Source organism: Pogoniulus pusillus, chromosome 4 (assembly GCF_015220805.1).
Source record: "Pogoniulus pusillus isolate bPogPus1 chromosome 4, bPogPus1.pri, whole genome shotgun sequence".
Classification (NCBI taxonomy): domain Eukaryota; kingdom Metazoa; phylum Chordata; class Aves; order Piciformes; family Lybiidae; genus Pogoniulus; species Pogoniulus pusillus.
Window position 1 is genome coordinate 31,247,939 of NC_087267.1, and position 20,545 is coordinate 31,268,483.

The 20,545-nt window shown below is 40.6% G+C and overlaps 1 protein-coding gene across 7 annotated transcripts in view; it reads right to left on the reverse strand.

Annotated features, from left to right (window-relative positions):
- KIF21A (kinesin family member 21A) overlaps positions 1 to 20,545 on the reverse strand; it is a 91,472-nt gene that overhangs the window by 5,677 nt on the left and 65,250 nt on the right. For 5 of the 7 annotated variants that reach the window (XM_064142473.1, XM_064142470.1, XM_064142469.1 and 2 more), the window contains 9 exons: positions 18,371 to 18,588; positions 13,259 to 13,369; positions 12,597 to 12,725; positions 11,014 to 11,052; positions 8,918 to 9,054; positions 7,931 to 8,111; positions 7,407 to 7,571; positions 6,679 to 6,796; positions 2,919 to 3,089 (listed from right to left, as the gene is read on the reverse strand). In XM_064142473.1, the coding sequence (XP_063998543.1) occupies positions 2,919 to 3,089; positions 6,679 to 6,796; positions 7,407 to 7,571; positions 7,931 to 8,111; positions 8,918 to 9,054; positions 11,014 to 11,052; positions 12,597 to 12,725; positions 13,259 to 13,369; positions 18,371 to 18,588 (1,269 nt within the window). The remainder of the gene's footprint in view (positions 1 to 2,918; positions 3,090 to 6,678; positions 6,797 to 7,406; positions 7,572 to 7,930; positions 8,112 to 8,917; positions 9,055 to 11,013; positions 11,053 to 12,596; positions 12,726 to 13,258; positions 13,370 to 18,370; positions 18,589 to 20,545) is intronic. The other 2 variants (XM_064142474.1, XM_064142476.1) reach the window with 2 other exon arrangements.

Below are 20,545 nucleotides of genomic sequence, written 5' to 3' on the forward strand. Positions count from 1 at the left end.
GAGGAAAGGGACCTAGGGACACTGGTGGATAGTAGGCTGAAGATGAGCCAGCAGTGTGCCCAGGTGGCCAAGAGAGCCAATGGCATCCTGGCCTGCATCAAGAATAGTGTGGCCAGTAGGACAAGGGAGGTTATTCTTCCCCTGTACTCAGCACTGCTCAGGCCACATCTTGAGTGCTGTGTCCAGTTCTGGGCCCCTCAATTCAAGAGAGATGTTGAGGTGCTGGAACGTGTCCAGAGAAGGGCATTGAAGCTGGTGAGGGGCCTGGAACACAAACCCTATGAGGAGAGGCTGAGGGAGCTGGGGTTGTTTAGCCAGGAGAAGAGGCTCAGGGGTGACCTCATTGCTGTCTACAACTACCTGAAGGGACATTGTAGCCAGGTGGGGGGTGGCCTCTTCTCCCAGGCAACCAACAATAGAACAAGGGGACACAGTCTCAAGTTGTGCCGGGGTAGGTATAGGCTGGATGTTAGGAGGAAGTTCTTCCCAGAGAGAGTGATTGGCATTGGAATGGGCTGCCCAGGGAGGTGGTGGAGGCACCGTCCCTGGAGGTGTTCAAGAAAAGACTGGATGAGGCACTCGGTGCCATGGTCTAGTTGACTGGATAGGGCTAGGTGCTAGGTTGGACTGGATGATCTTGGAGGTCTCTTCCAACTTGGTTGATTCTACAACTCTATGATTCTATGTCCCAACATGGTCAGATGAAGATTTTCTGTAAGAAGTTGAATTTCTGAATTCTTAGTTTAACTGTAAAGTCTTAGTAGTATTATGAAAAGGAACTGTCACCTAACTGGGCAATTCTGAAAGAAAGTCAAAAATGTTTGTGTATTTATGGAATACTAAATGTGTCTAGATAGAAATTTTCTTCTTAAAATGACCTATTATTCTCTCATGTCCAAAAAACTTTAACATTCTATTATATAACAAGTTTCATTTTTATCAGTCTACACATTAAATGCATTCCTCCCTCAAAAAATTCTTAAATTATTGGTACCAAATACAAGCTTTGCCAAGCCAGGACAATCATCTGCCTCCCATTTCTCACACAGAATCCACTTTAATTATAGCTCTACCTCCACAACCTCTCATAAGATACAAAAGAACAGACTAGCTTACAGCAAATAGCCAACAATCAGTTCTCCATGTCAAAACAACTTAAAATTAACTTGGGAGTTGCTCTAGATTTGAACTCCTTTTTGCACAGCCTCCTCTAAAATCCCATTTTTGCCCTCCTCCACCTCCAATGAAAATTTACAGTAAATGTCTTCTAACAACAAACAAACTATTAGGTGTGTGCATGCACTGCATAACAAGATGAATGGAGCTTTAAAGAGTAAGCTTTTAAGAGAGAAGACTCTGAGGAGGAGGTAAGTTGTAAAACATCATAAGGAAATATTCTGTAGACTGATCTAATGCATTGATTATCGTTAATGACTTTCCAGTCCAAAACTCACCAGCTTGTCAAAGACAAGGACATCCAATAGTTTCAACTGCAAAGGAGGCAACTGCTAACTTTTATTCCAGAGCAAAAAACCCAAAGCTTGCAAATTCAGAGCTAAAATAGAAGGTTAAGCATTTAAGCTTCCTGATGCTACATACACTGAAGAGCAGCTGCATTCCTAGCATAAAGACCAAGCACACAATTGACTTCTTAGCGCTCTGTGTCTTCCTTACTAAAACATCTGTATCTGAAGTGAATAGTCATTGTATAGCTTCATTAAGGGCAAACACCTGCCTGATGAACCTAGTGACCTTCTATGATGGAGTGACTATATCAGTGGACAAGGGACAACCTAAGAATGTCACTTATCTGGACTTACCTGCCAGGCCTTTGACAAGTTCTCTCACAACACTCTGCTTGCCATGTTGGAGAGATACAGATTTGATGGGTGGACTGTTCAGTAGGTAAGGAGGTGGCTGGATGGTCACATCCAGAGTGTCACGATCAGTGGCTCCAAGTCAAGATGGAGACGGGTGACAAATGGTATCCGTCAAGAGTTTGTACTGGGACCACTACTATTTACTATTTTTAGCAATGACAGACAGTGGGAATGAGAGCACCATCAGCAAGTATGAAGATGACACCAAGTTGAGTGGTGCTGTCAATACACTAGGGGGACATAATGTCAGCAGAGGGAGCTGGACAAGCTGGAGAGGTGGGCCCAAGTGAACCTCCAAGTTCACCAAGATCAAGTGCAGGGTTCAGGTCAGAACAATCCTCATTATCAATAAGGCTGGCATTTGCAGCCCAAAATGCTGATCGCATCCTGGGCTGCATCAAAAGAAGTGTGACCAGCAGAGATGTAATTCTGCCACTTCACTCTGCTCTGGTAAGACCTCACCTGCAGTACTGCATCCAGCTCAGGAGCCCTCAACACAGGAAGAATATGGACCTGACAGAGTGAGTCCGAAGGGCCATGACAATGATTCAGGGGGCTGGAGCACCAGCCCTATGAAAGCAGGCTGAGGGAAATGGGGTTGTTCAGCCTGGAGAAAAAGGCAGCTCTGGGGAGACCTAATAGCAGGCTCCCAGTACCTGAAAGGGGCCTACAAGAAGTCTAGAGAGGAACTGTTCATAAAGGCTTGTAGTAATAGGAAGAGGGGTGATGTTCTGAACTTAGATTGGATGTCAGGAACAACTTCTTTACCACGAGGGTGCTGGAACACTGAAACAGGTTGCCCAGGAAAGTAGTTGAAGTCCCTTCCCTGAAGATATTCAAGGTCAGGATTGACAATGCTCTGAGCAACTTAGTTGAGGATGACCCTGCTCACCACAGGGCAGTTGGACTAGATGCCCTTTAAAAGGTTCTTTCCAACCCAAACCATTCTAAGGTTCTGTGATTGTACAAGCCTGAAAATTTATATATCATGAAAACACAGCATGACTGTCACATTAGCTGCACTTTTTTTTCCATTACCTGAAGCAGGTCTTTTTGAGCCAAATCCCATTTCTTAATTCCATTATCTCTGGATCCACTGAAAAGGTTGTCTGCCATAATAGCAAGTGCTTCAATGCCATCATAATGAGGAGGTTCAAAATTGTGTGTAGGGCTTACACTTCCAAGAGCCCCTTCAGTCACATCAAACATCTGAAATAAGTAAATAATCAAATATGATAAATAAAATGAACTGCCATCTAACCAGCTTGAATGACATGCAGGAACTAACTTCAGAGGAAAAACCTGGAAAGTCTTATTACTGTATCATGATGTATATTTGACAGAATTTATCTACTAGAACCACTTCTTTCTTTTTCCACCTTTTGCCTTATGCAGGCATGTTTCATTGACTTCAGAGAAGACTGATCTGGAAAGAAGTGCTACTATGTGGTTACAGAACACACTGTATCTTCACAAGGACAATTTTGTATATCCGTGTGGTGAACTAGAGAAACAAAAGTCCATGAGTACGAGAAATATGACTAACAGGGAGAGTTGCACAGGCTGCTGCAGGAATTCATGCATTTTCCTAAACAAGGTGTTTCAGCAGGGGTTACAATTACATCTTGATGCTTTCCATGGACTAGACACCTCTCTCCCTTGCCTGGGCTACATGAATGGGTAGTAAACTGGATTCTTTAACTGAGGCATAATCACTCTTCCTCCAAGACAGCCAACCACGTTCTGGGTTGCATCAAGAGAAGTGTGGCCAGCAGGGCAAGGGAGGTGATTCTCCCCCTTCACTCTGCTTCAGACCCCACCTGGAGTACTGCATGCAGTTCTGGAGCCCCCAACACAAGAAGGACATCAAACTGTTAGAGCGAGTCCAGAGGAGTGCCACAAAGACGATCAGAAGGCTGAAGCTGTGAGGACAGGCTACAAGAATTGGGGCTCTTCAGCTTGGAGAAGGCTTTGAGGAGACCTTATAGTGCCTTCCAGTATCTGAAGGGGGCCTACAGGAAGGCTGGGGTGGGACTGATTGTAAGGTCTTGTAATGACAGGATGAGGGGTAATGGGTTTAAACTGGAAAAAAGGAGATTCAAACTAGATGTTTGGAATGGGTTCTTTACAGTGAGGGTGGTGAGACACTGGAACAGGTTGCCCAGGGAGGTTGTGGATGCTCCCTCCCTGGAGATGTTCAGGGCCAGGTTGGATGAGGTCTTGAGCAACCTGTTCTACTGGGAGGTGTCCCTGTCTATGGCAGGGAGGTTGAAACTGGATGATCTTTGAGGTCCCTTCCAACCTAAACCATTCTATGATTCTGTAGTCCCATGACTTTGATCCTAGAGCAGCAGTCTAAGCAACCCCGTTTCATTTTGCACTGTAGTGAGCCAGAAGTACCACAGGTGAAGCTGTAACTTTTCAAACCACTACCTCTGTTTCACAAGCAAATGTCAGATTTCATCTCCTACTATTTGCTCTTCACTGACCTTTTAAAAAGAATGAATTTAACAGGGAAAAAAATGGAGAGGTTGGCAGCGTAAAAGAACACCTTAAGTGAGTTAAAGGCAGTTTAAAAGGTCCCACATTCAATTAACACACAGCAATTCCAATTGTAACAAAAACGTTCAATGATATGCCAGAAAAATTAGGCAGTTGGACTGAGGTGACTAATATCCCTGGCTCAGTACACAGTAGTTTCCAGTGGCAAGGAGGAACATTATCTGTGACCAGACCGACTACCTGCAGTGGACATACTCACACGCAGAAGCACTGAGAATTCCCAAACTGCTGCTCTGACTATGCACATAGAAATCATTTATGCTCTTTGAAGTAGCATAGCAATTACAGACAGACTGACCTTGCAGAACACACACAGCCAAAATAGCCCTGGATATTCTAGTGATGTAAGACAAGTAGTAGTCAGCCTCATAAGGATTTACATGGCCTGCCCACAGCAAAGGAGCACATGAAAACAGCAGATATATTTCCTCACTGTTGATGGTTATGTTTTTCCATCTCCCTGTTTGTCACAGGAGTTGGTAGCTGTGCTAGTTTGAAGCAAGCTAGAATGTTTTGGTAAAAGAACTAGATAACAGGCAGTGAAATGAAAAACAATTGTGTCTCCTTCTCTCACAGTCACGCTGAGAACTCTGGGAAGAAGAAGTAAAACATTCTCCATTTTGTCTTTCATTCTGCCTTTGCTTTCAGACCTAATCACATCTCATTAACCTTGCTCCCACTAACCTTGCTCCCTAACCTCTTGGCTGCACCTCTCTTCTTCTCTGAGAACTGGGGTAAGGTTGAGAGGGCCGGGGGAGGTGTTGGGGTGGTTTGAGAGCCCCTCCTGGGGACTCAGGTTTCTGGGAGGGAAGTTGTGCTTCTGTATTGTTTATCCTTTGTATATTTCTGTATATAACTGTATATATTGTAAATAGCTGCCTGTATATTTGCTGCTGTAAAATAAATAGCTTCATTTATATTCCCAGAGGCTGTCTGAGTTAGCTGGGGCAAATTCAAAAGTGGGGGGGGGGGGGCGGGTAAGAGCCCAAACCATCACAGTAGCATGAAAAAAACTGTCTTTATATTACATTTTGTTGTTCCCACTAAGGTTCTTCGTTGATTAATGTGCCATGATGGTAGGTCCTAACTAACCCAATATTCTAAATTCTGCAAAGGAATAACTACCAAGAGCCTCTCTCTATTGCCCAGTGCCTAAGAACCCTCTGGCTTCTAACCACAGAGACTGCTGACAGGATTCAAATGTGAAGTCTAAAACAAGAAGCCACACACCCACATCCCAGGCTGTCTCTTGTGACTGGTGTAGCACACAGCCAAGCATGCAACAAGTGCAGGATAAAAGGAGAAAGCCTAACTCAATGACAAACTCACTTGTGCTCCAACTCTTGTGCCCCTCCCGGAGGTGTTAGAATTTTTTTCCAGTGTGAGAAGTATAAAACCAGAACAAAGGTTATTCCCTCACAAGCTAGCACATCTTGTCCAGTTTCTTTTTGGCTTTATGTTATTTGCAGCACAACAGTCAGCTTTATGGGGAGGATTACGTATAGTTCCTTTAAGCCTAGTGGTTTGGGCACAGTCCTAATGAAGAGGAGCTTGTGAGTTCAAAAACCCCTTGGCTGAGGTGGGCCAAAACAAGAAGGAAAAAGAAAACCCCCTAAACAAACATAACCCCCCACAAAACCGCTTCCCTGTACTTGAAAAATTCATCCCAATGGCAAGAATCAGGATAGCATTCTAATGCCACTGGCTATTCTTTGAACACAAAGCAACCTGTGTGCTAATGAATACACCAAACAGACTGGCATCTTGGCTGTGATGTGCTGACCTCTACCTCCTTCCCTAGTTCACAACTTAACACTTAAGCAAGAGCCTGGGCTAGACCTCAAGACTCTATTCTGTGGAGACCACACATAATGCCTCTGATTAAGCCATTTGGCCTGCACTCCAAAGCAGTGACACTGACTTATGATACTTTCAAGGAGCTAAATACTACTTGAGAATAGGTGTTAGGAATATTTCTTGAAGACTGTCAGCCTTGTGGGGAATTAAGTAAAAATTTAAATACAGATAATCATCCATCTATGTTCCATCATAAAATAAAAGTAACACTGAAGAGATAAGCATTTATTGAGACCGAACATTATTTATAGTCTATAACTGATGAAATAATTTCCATCTTGGTTATCAGACTTCAAAATATGAAGATGTGAGTCACTTCTGACAATGACTACATGCCATGCTGATGTAAAGAGTTAAAATAAGTAAGAAAATAGTTTACCTTTATATAATGATCCTTTGAACCAGTGACAATAAGATCTTGCCCACTGGAAATTCGATCTACAGTAAGGCACATAACAGGACCCTGGTGACCAGTTAGCTTTCCTGTAGACTGAAATCTTCAAGAGTAAGAGAATAAATGAGGACTTATTATTTTTCCATAGACCTAATATAGTCTATAGCACAGTTTCTGTAAGAACAGATCTTTTTATCTCCCCCTTGTCTTCACTATTCATGCTCTGGTTTATATATATTCTACTGCTCATACTCCTGACTAAATGCTAAATCTATGTTAAAGGTGAACAAAACTTTCTATTTATGTGAAATGTAATAGTACAGCCAAATCAGACCCCTCAAAGTATTCTTTCTATTTTGAACATAGTTTTTTTTGGTGGAGCAGGTGCTGTTTGGAAAAGTGCTATCATAGCAGCTGTCACCTTACAAGCATCTGTTTTACAGCGCCTATCTTAAACAAATAATTTTGGTTTTCCCAGTCATTTCTACATTTTACATAACCTTAACACATGAGGAAATTATAAGCACTTCCATTATCTGAGTAACCGCCACAGCACTGAGCGTTTGATCTATACACCTTCAACATATTTTGCCCAGATTATGAACATTACTGTAAGTAGGAAACACTTCCCTGAATTTGTTTCATACGCACTGCCTTTTTCATATGCATATGTAACCACACAAAGAACATTTTCTTCTGCTGACAATCAGTACCTTTTCAGATCCCACATCCTCACTGAGTTTCCAGCAGCTGCATAGAGGAATGTGCCAGTTGGATTTAGTGCAATCTGATTGATCTGGTTCTCTCCAGCTGGGATAGTGACTGTTCTGTTAGTACTTGCTGAACACACATCACCAGGCATTGCTTGGCCTGAAGATCTGAGTACAGAGAGGAATGAGTTAAAAAAAAAAATAGAAAAAAGAAACCAAACCATTCATTGCTGTTATGTTCTTCCTACTTTGCATATCTTTTAAAAACAAACCTTTTTACCTGAGCAAAATGCCAGTTAGGAATAGTGAACATGTGATAAAACACTACAGCCATGGATGCAACTCTTTTTGTTTTCCATGTATTACCCATACCACGTGGGCTTAACCTGAACACATATGGAAAACTTACAAACTCAGAAAATAGTATACTCAAATAATGCAATACAGTGTAATTTAATCAGATAATAAAATTTACCTACAGATAAGACTCATTTAGACTCTTGGCATTTAAAGTTTAGCATACTTACGTCAATGTCCGGATACACTTGGCAGAATCTCTGATGTCCCACACCTTGATATAAGAGGTTGAGACTGTGAAGACCAGGCTAGTGTAGTTGCAATATTTTATAGAAACAACATTATTTGGATGACCTCCTAGAGACATAATCTCTTGTCCAGTTACCAGATTCCAGACTTTACAGGTGCGATCTAAAGAAAAACAAACAATAAGGGTGTAAAAATAGTAAAACTCTCAAACAGAAGATTAATATTTTCCAAAATGCAGTCACTTAAAGCACTGCATGAACTCATTCATGCACAGACATTGCTCCACATAGGTATGCACTGCAGAAAAATAGCCTAATTAAAGAGCTCTTAAAGAATACACAGGGACATCATTTACAGTCATCAAAACTAAGCAAGGTTAATGATTAACTGTTGTGTGTGTTAGCTCCCATAGTAATTTATAAGGATAAAATTCCATCTCAAGGAAAGTAAAGACACAGACAGTTTAGAGGCTGTAAATTTGGATAATGACAGACTAAAAGAACCACCCAGTTTTTAGTTCAAGGCCACAGTTTAGGAGCAGACAAAGATAGGCTAATTCCCACCTCTATACACTTAGTGCCATGGTCTAGTTGATTGGATAGGGCTGGGTGATAGGTTGGACTGGATGATCTTGGAGGTCTCTTCCAACCTGGTTGATTCTATGATTCTATACCTAACTTGAGGTTATTATTTTACATTGCACATTATGTTGCATACACTGTTAGGATTGGCTACATTGTAACATTTGACAAATGTTAGTGATATTCTTTACAGTTACTTATTCCACTACACAGACAAATATTATCCATGGAAATTAAAAACATATTATTGGAAATCTTTCCTCATGTTGCAAAACAGATCCTCAATTTTCCACTGTGTTTACAGCACTAAACACAATGAGAACATCACACTACCCCAAGTTATCAAAGCAACCTCTGTAGGCAAGAGATGTATGGAACTTTCCCAACCTTTAGATCCAGTGAAGAGAAGGTCATCGGTTGCATCCACACAAAGCACAGCCTTGGCATGCCCTTCAGCTGTATAGATACACTGAAGTGGAGATGATCGGACGCATTTTGAAGCAGGGAATGGGTTAATTATCCCCCTACAGGGAAGAGGAAAATGTGAGCTTGACATAGTAATAGACATAGATCATTTACTTTAAAATAGGGGAAGAAGTTAACCTAATTTTCTTATGTGTGAGGGGAAAACAGCTGAACATCTATAAACTATGTAAGGATTTTTAGTACTTAGCTTTAGTGAGTGTCAACACTGGACTATCAGTTAAAGGAAAGCACATACAAAACCAAACAAAAACAAATGCTGAATGTTGGGTACATGTGGAAGTCAGTCTAATGCTGAAAGAACCAGGGTGCTTAAAGCTCCTGGATGCCCAGAACCAACCTTAAGACAACAAACTGCATAAAGACACCTTAATCTAAACAGCACGTCTGAAAAATGCAGCAAACAACTGCCAGTTCCAAGCTCAGCAGGCATTTCACACCTTCTATGGGCAGACTTGGAGAACTGCAGCTAACTTGTGTGCTTGAAGAAGGTTCCTTTCAGTACTCTGTACCCAATGCTGTGCTTCTACTCAAATGACTAAAAGGAGTATGGTTGGAGTACAGAAACCCCAGAGGAATCTTCCCAGGAATTCACAGCCAGTTCTGTGGTGGTGCCAAATGATTATAACTCAGTTGAAAAAACTCCACAGCTCACCAAATATTTATTTAGCATTCTAAAATCCCATGCATGCAACTGGATATACACACAGACACCAGTGACTTTTGAAACGTAGAAAAAACTCAAGATAATCCCCACAGACATGCAAAAAACTGTGTGACCTGACCAGCCTGAGCTAAGACTTGCTGTCATCCTCTTCTGGGATTTACACACAACTCCAAGAAATAGGAACTAAACTATAGCCCCTATCTCACAAAATAGAGTGTGAGATGATCTAGGAAAATGCAAAAAAAAAATCTGTTCTATTGCCAGAAGCTTGATACAGGAACAAAGTCCTTCCTGGTACTAACTTGGTGACAATTACCTGTTTTTTCTAGTGCAGTCTTAAAAATTATTACTTTATACATTTTTAGTGCTGAGGACATTGTTGTTCACATAATTCATTACTCCTCCACAATCCTTTAATAGATTTTTTTCCCTAACATTATTATTATTATTATTGCCTTAAATTGCTGTTCATTTCCTCATGTTGGAAAGGTGTTCACCTTTCAATCTGCACCTTTTCAGGTTTTCAAGAATACATGAACAATTTACTTTAGTAACTTAAGTCTCCATGCTTTTGTTTTCCAAAAATCAGACAAAACTAACCTGATTTTCTCCATAGTATTCCCCAGTGGATCATGCTGCATCTAGGCCGCAGGTAGGTCTACAGCTGTTCTCACCTACTTGTTCTTTTGACAAGCCATGTAAAATACCATCCCTGAGCCATTCATGTGCAGTGCTCTGAAATCTATAGACTAAAAAAATTCTACAACTACTACAGTGATCAAAAGGACACCATCACATTACTATCAGCCTTTGACTGTCCTCCTCTTGATAAACTAGACTTTTCACCAAGTACCAAAATCCTAAGCCACAGCTTAGGAACATGGATGGAGACATTTCTTCCACTTCTTAAGCCACTATGGATATTATCATAAGATCACAAAAAAAACCCCACTATTAATTCTTATTTACTCTGGGATTTAATTTTTAGTGACAAAAACATACAACTGAATGAGGACAGAAACAAGCATCAAAACTGCTGTTTTTTAATGGAAAATAAAGAGAAAGTGAATGTCTAGGAAAAGCTTTATACCATAGCTCATTTAAAACAGAACAGAAAAATGGCATGCTCAACAACAACCACCACCACCCTAAAAAAGGTGAAGGGAAGACATGCTTGACCATAATTTCAGATTTTTAGACTTCTGGCAAAAGCAGAAGAGATATAATGTACAAGTATCAGGAAAATTCATGCAGGAAAATGAAATCTCTTGAGAACTGGAATAACTTCAGTGAGAGATGCCAAGAAAAACAGAAAAGAGAAAGAGGTAAGTACCTGTGTACCTCCGACAGAGAGGAATCACTTTCATCAGACCTACAATCAACAGTGGTGGAATTGTGAGGAGAAAGAATATAGGTATCAGCAAAGTAAAGCCTCCATAAGAAAGAACAAACTACAGCATGGCCAACAGAGAAAAGCAATGCCAATCCACATCCAGTACGCAGCATTGCTCAGGATACACATCACACCTGTGATAATACAGGTTGTCTCAGCCAAGGAAGTTGAGTAACACCAGCTAAGCCATTTCTTATTTCTCCACTATCTCTTTACAGAAGACAACTAAGTAAAAGGTGAAGATGGATGCATAATTTAACCTTCATTATATAATGCTTGCTGAAAATATCAAAAGGAAAGGAAATTCTGAAAATCAATGCCTGTTAAATGTAGAGAAAGCATAAAAATAGAAATATTAAACATATTGATAGCCCATTGGAATAAGACCACCAATTTGCAAACAATCCTAAGTTCAAAAGCCTTCACTTCTTGTTTGCAGTTTTTATTTTTAAGTGTTTCTAAGAAACACAAGAAAAATTACACACACAAACCCAGACATGAACACCTGCAATAGGACTTAAGATATCCTTCATTTCCAGCTCAAATCAAACAGATGCTGTGGTTTCAATTGATTTCAAAGTCGGTCCAGAGAAAATCAAAACAGTTAGGCAGAAATGAGCAATAAGGCAAAGGTAACAGTGAAGATAGAAGTTACAAGCACAGTTAAACTACTGAAAGCCTTGGTATGTGGTGACTGCAGACCACTGGGGGAAAAACACAAAACCAACAAACAAAAACCTCAACCAAAAACCCCAACCAAACCAAAACTGTACACAACAAAACCACCCTAAGTTTTATAAAAAGCACATCAGTGTAAGCAGACAAGAGCAGTTTCTCATCTTGCTACAGTCGGAACTAGAGGTATATTCCAAGTCTGAGCTGCAGTTCTTAAGCACTGCATAGCACTAGTATCAGTACTGAAAACTATAAAGATTCTGTGCAAGCCCACTGAAATTTAGAGTAAGTCTCCTAAGTGAGTCAACTGAGCTCTACTAAACAAGATATGAACGTCATCTCCTTGTCCAGACCACCTCCTAATGTCAGTCTGTTCAGTTATTTGGGTAACCCCTAAACAATGATGTTCTGGCCATTTCAACACTCCATCCTCCAGAGTGCTATTGTGACAGCACTCACAGAATGGCTAGAGTAACCAAATAACTGTCAAAAGCACTATTTCCTAAATTGTCAACTAAATCCTACTTTCAAGTGTAAACACACACACAAATACACAGACATCTAAGTATTCTACCATTCTTTTCTATTTTGGGTTTAAAACTACATATATAAGACACAGCCTAGAAAACAGGAAACGAGGTTCAGCAGGAAATTGCTTTTCTTGATTTTTTTTTTCACAATGGTTCTAAAGTGGGTTAAAAAAATTTATTTAAGAACTACACCAAACCACAAGAAATATCTCCTCTGATCTTGCGGAAGGACAAAACACCTAACAGATACTACACTGATAAATTGAGCACACTTTGCAATTCCTTTGTTGGGGGCTGAGGCTTCCCTCTGTGACTTACTTATCCTGCTGAACTGATGTGTTTCCCTGAGAAACAGTAAGACGACTAAAAACATTCATTTCATTACGGGGCCGGCTTGGTGGGGAAGTAGGAGGTGACAGACTAGCCTCTGGGGCTCCAGAATCTGAGCTACAAGAAAAAAAGAACATCTTCTTTAACAGGTTATGAATGGTTAGAAAAGTTAAATGCAACACGGCTCAAGCATTAGATGCTCTTTTCTTAAGTGAACAAAGAAAATAATGCTAGCTACTGATGTTTCCCAGAGAAGGTAAACTTAAGACTACAAACTGCTGCCAAGTACAAGGTGGCACAACACTCAGAGTTTACATGCCAACAGTGAAAGCTCCAAGCAGAGAATACACATGTAAAATGAAGACATTTTTATGAAATTGTAGTTTCTTCAAGAAATTGGTGACTCACATTAAAACAAACAAACAAACAACTCTTGCAAACGTTTTGAAGGACATTTTCTCATGGTTCTGCTCCCAAGTTATTTTATACCAAAATAAGTTCTGGGACAAAAAGACAAAACAAAGCAAACAGAAAAACCCCATGTGGAAGCTGCACAGTGAAAAACATAAACGGCAAGAATAAGAGCTGTCCTGGAAGAAATATAAACCCACAGATTTTTTCATAAATAAATAGATTTAGAAGAATCTTACAGTTTTTGTTCTTTCGCCTTTGTCTTCTCCATTGTTTTCTCATAGGCTTTTCTCTTTGCTAAAGGTGAAGGCTCAGGTATCTTCTTCTCTGACAGAGATGGCTGTCTAGAACTAAAGCAAGAGGAATCTTACTTTAAGGACCTTTGCTAAATTGCTTTTCTGATGTTAACTGTAGTTCATTTCAGAATATGCTTTCTCTCTTATTGTCTCTTTTGAATCTACACACTGTAAATTTGTTATCACATTTTAATGTAGAAATACACTAAGTTTATTAACTTCCATTTTTTATCACCATATGAAGAGCCAGATACTGAATATGCAAAGGATATCTACTAATTAAATAACAAAAATGACCAATTAAAAGAAATACAGCAGAGTATGAATCTCAAATTAAGATCATTGAGAAGAGGGAAGGTCTGATTAAGATCTAAAATTTCAGATTCCACAACTTGCAACTACAATAGACCACTTACAGACATGAAGAACAGAGAAATTGCAACAATGCTTGAATATTAAACTTTGCGTTAACATATTCATGTTTCAAGATGAAATTCAAAATTAGGCAATGAAAAAAAGTATTTCCCCATTTTTGATCTGTTATAAGTAGAGTCATTGCTTCTCACCATCCCCTCTTGCCTTCCTCCTTGTTTTCTATCCATCCTTTGTCTCTCTAGATCCTTCTCTGAAATAATTCTAGTTCATTCACTGTGGTCTTTCTCCCAGACATTCACTCCCCATCAAAAACAGTGAAAAGACAATTTGCTTGTCAGCATTATTTCACCACAGCCAGATAATAAAATAAGGGAATGGTTTCCACTCTTAGGAACTGTTTCTCACTAGCTGGGCAATCAGAAAAACAACATTTGCTTCAGTTGATCCTTTTTTTAATCTCCCATGTATTTAGAAGCTGTTTCTATTAACATAAGGACTGGAAACACTTGCCAAAAGAGGCAGATTCTGAAAGTGCATTTATGCCACACAACTTTATCAGACAGAAAAATGTTCAGCTGGCAGGCCACCTGCCTGACACTAACTAGCATCTGGTTTCAGAGCTTTGCAAGTCCTGGATCTCCGCACCTACAGCTTCACGCAGGAAAAAAGCTCTACCAGTTGCCCTTGGAAGTCTGTGATACAAAAATCCATCTGGAGACTGACATGCTCAATAACATGATTTAAAAAGGATAACACAATCCAGAAGGGCTACTTGACTCAATTAGCTGAGACTGACTGTCTCAAACAATCACACACATGCTAAACACAAGCCCTAATTGGAAGGAGAAGGTTGTACCTGCAGGACCTAGTGCCAAGAGTTTTGCACAGACCCTAGAGTGTGCCCAGGGTCTTCAAGAGACAAGAAAAGAAGGACAAGTGACAACCTGTCTAGTTTTCCACAAAAGCCTAGCAGTTAAAATACACAAGAAGGGAAGGGAGAATTCAGCTGTCTCAAGGCCAGAGCACCTATTTCTCTGCAGGGCTCCCTCATCTCCAGGCACAGTCTGCAAAGAACATAAAAAGAGGGGGACACCGGACCAATATGCATTTATAAAAGCAAAAGGCCTGGTGTCACGAAGCAAATCACAGCATCAGCCTGATGGCTAGATCTTTCAGTGAGGTGACAAACTTGGGTTACAGCTTTCACTGTCATGATTGTCTGTCTATCTACTGTGCAGCTACCAGATTAAATAAACCAAAACAGAAACCTCTGCCACATACTCAGACACTGCTCACTCTCTACCTGCCCCTAGGGTCTTCCATCTTTGACTCCACAGTGGCACATTCACAGAAGGTGTAAAGAGTGTGATAATATTACTATTTGTTTTTTAAAACCTGCAAACAGAAATGTGTCATTCTTGTTGGAATGAACTTCATAATCACAGATGGAAAACTCAGGTGCGTGTCAACAACCTGAAATGGAGCAAGACTAAAGATTTCTGGTGACCTTCTAGATTTTGCAGGATATCAGAGACATCTGAACACAGCTGCCACAATAGACAAGCCTGCTCTGAAGAAGCTACTGTAGGTAAGTTGGATAAAGGACAACAGCACTAAGACCTTGGACAGAATTTCAACCAAATAAGCATTTCAGTGCCTCTCTGAATGACCAAACATCTGAGAAAACTGAATTGTCTTCAGAGGAGAGCATTTCACTTATAAGCAAACATGTAAATTTATATCTAAGCATATATTAATTTCTGTTGCTTCCAGAAAATGCACATTTTAGATGACTGTTACTGTTTCTACTAGATTCTTGAATGCCACTTAAGTGGCACAAAGGAGATAATGTTTATTGCAGGCAAGACCACATTCTTCTCTAAAAGAATTTATTTTATTACAAGAAATATGATGGCACTACAGGCCCATAGGGTGGCCAGATGGCTCAAACACACACCCCTTCAGTGATGACCAGCAAAAACAGCAATACTGAGTTCTCATTTTGAAACAGCATTGCAGTTACAGCGAAGAAGTAACTGCAGACTGATGGTGGATTCTTTTTTTTACTAATTCAATAGCACATGGTAAATAACAAACCACAATATATGTAAGGCCTACTGAAGACTGAATTGATTTATTGACAGTTTGTAGTTATTAGAAATTCTTGTTTTGCCTCACTGCTGGCTCACTTTCACAATAGATACCATTCTAGAAGATGAAGTGAGGCAAAAGGTGGTATTACCTGAGTCCTGGATGCCAGGTCATAGCACTTGACGTTTTAAATCTTGAAGCTTCAAAAGTCTGTGGTGATCTCACACTAACTGCAGAAACAAGTGAGTTTCTTCACCTATACTAACCCCCAAGAGCATTCTTTCCAAGCAGATTCTACTTGTAAAACGCACCAAAGCCGTCAGCGTGGGTTAATAATTGCTATCAGCAATGTTTCACTGCTTGTGATTGCCACCTCAAGCACATGCTAGAGATACACAGTAAAAATAACACATTGCAAATGTATATTAGATAGAAACTGCTGTAAACACATTATGCAAATAGGACAGATAGTGAAAATTGCCTAATTGCAGAATCTGCAACATGTAGCTAGCTATGGGACAGTTTTTTCACATCACTGCATGTGACAAGTGCATTCAGTTTATGCATGACTGTGCAATATAGTACCTAAAAAGCCAAGAAAAGGATCTCTAGCAGTGAATGACTGTCACCAGCTGTGACATTGGTAGATGTAGAAAAGAGAGCAACAGAGAGTAAAAAAGAGAAAGCATGTGTTAGAGAGACATGTTGGTCCCAATTTATATTTTTTCCACTGTTTCTACTTGGCATCAAGTCACACTTTCCCCAAATAAAACTGTTCTAAGTGCAACCTGTGGGGAACAGGAGAGGTGTCTGAGGACTGGAGGAAAACCAGTGTAACTCTAGTCTTCAAAAAGGGCAAGTAGGACCCAGGTAACTATAGACCAGTCAGCCTCAACTCCATCCTTGGAAAGGTGATGGAGCAACTTATCCTCAGTGCTAGTGCTGTCTCTAGGCATATTAAGGATAAGAATGTCACTGGCTGGGAGCCATCAACACAGTTTTACCAATTGGAAGTCATGTTTAACCAACCTTATTTCCTCATAAAAGGATATCATCAGGTGGGTAGATGATGGTAGTACAGTAGATGTGGTTTATCTCAATTTCAGGAAAGCATTTGACACTATAACCCACAGCATCCTTGCAACTAAACTGAGGCAGTGTGGTGTGGATGACTGGGTAGCAAGGTGGATTGGAAACTGGCTGAAGGAATGAAGTCAGAGAGTTGTGTTCAGTAGGAGTCTAGTTGAAGGCCTAAATCTAGTGGAGTCTCTCAGAGTTTTGTACTGAGAGCAGTACTAATCAATGACCTGGATGAAAGAACAGAGTGCACTGTCAGCAAATTTGCTGACAACACAAAACTACGAAGAGTGGTGGACAGAAGGATGACCAGGAGTCAGCAATGTGTCCTTGTGGCCTAAAAGGCCAATGGCATCCTGGGGTGTATCAGAAGGGGTGTGGTTAGTAGATCAAGAGAGGTTCTCCTCCCCCTCTACTCTGTCCCAGTGAGGAGGCTGCATCTGGAATACATGTCCTGTTCTGAGCCTCTCAGTTCAAGGAGGACAAAGAACTGCTTGAAGGAGCCCGGCACAGAGCCACAAAGAAGATTAAGGAAGTGGAACACACTCCTTATGAGGAAAGGCTGAGGGAGCTGGGGCTCTTCAGCTTCGGGAAGAGGAGACTGAGGGATGATCTCATTCATTCACATTTATAAGTATGTGAAGGGCTAATATTGGGAGAATGGAGCCAGACTTCTCTCAGTGATGTCCAATGATAGGACAAGGGGCAAGAGGTTCAAGCTAGAGCACAGGATGTTCCACAAACACAAGGAAAATCTGTTCACTATAAGGGTGCCAGAGCACTGGCTGCCCGCAGAGGTTGCAGAGTCTCCTCTGAAGACATTCAAAACCCACCTGGATGCACTTCTGTGTGGCTTGCCCTGTGTAATCATGCTTTGGCAGTGGGGTTGGACTTCAGCTGTGGAGGTCCCTTCCAAACCCTAGCATTCTGGGGCAGGACTTAAAAGGATTCTTTCAACTTCACACATGCACACTCTGTTACTATACAAGCTTCATTTTAAGCATGGTTCATGCAAGTGACTTGGAGAGATTTTATTTGACAATTAGGACTTTATGCAGATACTATTGCTACATTATATAAAGTTTTGGGGTTGGAGGTTTTGGTGGTTTTGTTTTGTTGGTTTGGGGTTTTTTGTTGCTTTTGGGTTTGGCTTTCTTTTTTAAAATCAGTTTCAGTTCTAAACAGATTCTAACTACCTCCCTAGAATGTGCATTTCCAACAGCACAAATACAGCTAAGGTACTGTATGAATTTTTCCCACTACTTAGAAACAAGGCTACTGTAAATTTGCTATGACAAAGCAACTTAACAGAACTTATATCTTTCATAACACATTACTTACAACACTGCATTGATATTTTCTGAAGAAGTGATGGTAGAAAAGAGGTATTATTCAGCAAGACTCAGGTATATTGACCTCCTTTGCAAAGTTAAAATAACAGATTACAAGAAATTGAAACATGCATTTTTTTTAAAAAGCAAAGGATAATTAGTACAGCATGGCCAAACTTACATGCTGCCTATCTTAGAAGGTAAGCCAGATGATGGGGAAATAAACTCTCTGTCCCTAGCAGAAGTGTCACTTGTGTCAGCAGCCATCCCACTTTCTTGTGTTTCTGCAACTGACGCAAGAGGGCCAGCCAAAGTAGAGTCTGCAGCACTAATGTCAGAGACCACATCACTGCTGTCTGCATATAGCAATTCCATCTGAGTAGTGGTCCTTCGTCGGGCCTGTAGACAAATGAAAACCAAGTTGTGACTTCAGCATTTCATGCTAGATGCCAAGAGTGCTACATGTAAGCTTAGCAATGGGTAATAGTTAACGTCCACCTCAATTTTCTTGGCAACTACTTTTGGAAACTAAACCAGAGTGCTCACCTCTACCCTTTGGAAACATCTGACAGCACACAAATCAAATAGAATGCCATGAAATACTGATTTTACAATGGGTTTCCAAAGGTACCCTTTCAACCAACGACAAGTTCCCACCAATACTACAGGAGTAAAACATTACAACATCCTTGTGATAGGACAAGGAGCAATGGATATAAGCTGCAGCACAGCAGGTTCCACCTCAACACAAGGGGGAACTTCTTTACTGTAAAACACTGCAACATGCTCCCCAGCAAGGCTGTGGAGTCTCCTTATCTGGAGACATTGAAGGCCTGTCTGCATGTGTTCCACTGTGACCTGAGCTAGAGTGTATGGCCCTGCTCTGCCAGGAAGGTTGGACTCGATATCTTTAGGTCCCTTCCAATCCCTAATATCCTGTGATTACTCTTCTAAAGTTTATCCAAATGGAATGTTGTAAAGTATAGATAAAGCAAATAAAGTAAAGCATGAATTCTTACACTGCTTCTGAAATAAAAACCTCTGCTTCTTAAAGTCACTTCTTGAGTAGTATAGGCTAACATGAATTAAGATTCACTTGGCATTTCATCAATTTGTAAACAACACAAAACCTCACAGAAGAGCCAAGCTTTGTGCAAGCCTTCTGCAAAAATTTATCATACTTGTTAGGCATAATGATGCAGTGAAAGTAAGCTCTGTTCCTCAGGTAAAGAAAGGCCACTGATGACCCAGACTGAGCACAGCCATTACAAAAATTACCTTTGTCCTATGTCAACATTTTCAGACCAAACTCACTTAGTTTACCTGCCCAAAATTGTTGCATCCCAGTTGTGCTAGTTAGAAGCAAGCTGGAACGTTTTGGTAAAAGAACTTGATAACAGGCAGTGGAATGAAAAACAATTGTGTCTCCTTCTCTCACAGTTACGCTGAGATTTCTGGGAAGAAGTAAACTTTCTCCATTTTGTTTTTTTTCTTCTGCCTTTGCCTTCAGACCTAGTCACATCTCATTAACCTTGCTCCTACTAACCTTGCTCCCTAACCTCTTGGCTGCACCTCTCTTCTTCCTGAGAATTGGGGTAAGGTTGAGAGGGCTGGGGGAGGTGTAGGGGTGGTTTGAAAGCCCCTCCTGGGGACTCAGGTTTCTGGGAGGGGAGTTGTGCTTCTGTATTGTTTATCCTTTGTATATTTCTGTATATAATTGTATATAACTGTATATATTGTAAATAGCTGCTTGTAAATTCTGCTAGCTGTAAATAAATTGCTTCGTCTATATTCCCAGGGTCCGTCTGAGTTAGCTGGGGCAAATACAAAGTGTGGGGGGGCGGGTAAGAGCCCAAACCATCACACCAGTGAACACTAACAATAATGCAACAGTCAGCATCAACATATTTCTCCAAAGGCAGCTGCAGATAGAATGGAGGCTAAGCTGCTATTTCCTTTGCAAACTTGGTTTATGCTCCTGTGAGCACAGAAGCAAAACCACAATCAGTGCACACATTTTCATTTTCCACTGTTGCCAACTTGAAACTGCAGCCAGCCCAGATACATACCTCAAATGCTACTGTAATTAAGAACCAGGAGGCAAGCCTCTATTTCATGAACTTCCTTTATGTTTATGACCATAATCATAGAAAATTGCAAGCAATAACCACGTTCACTTCTCACTGGCATTAACTTTAAACTGCAGCTTAACAAGAACCTGCAAATCTACTCTGCTTTGGACTGCCAGTAATTAGAAGAACAGAACTCATTCTGAAACCATAAAAACTCAACCACAAATTATTGAAAATGCACATTTGTACCACTGCTTCTCAGAGAGAAGTATCACACAAGTGCA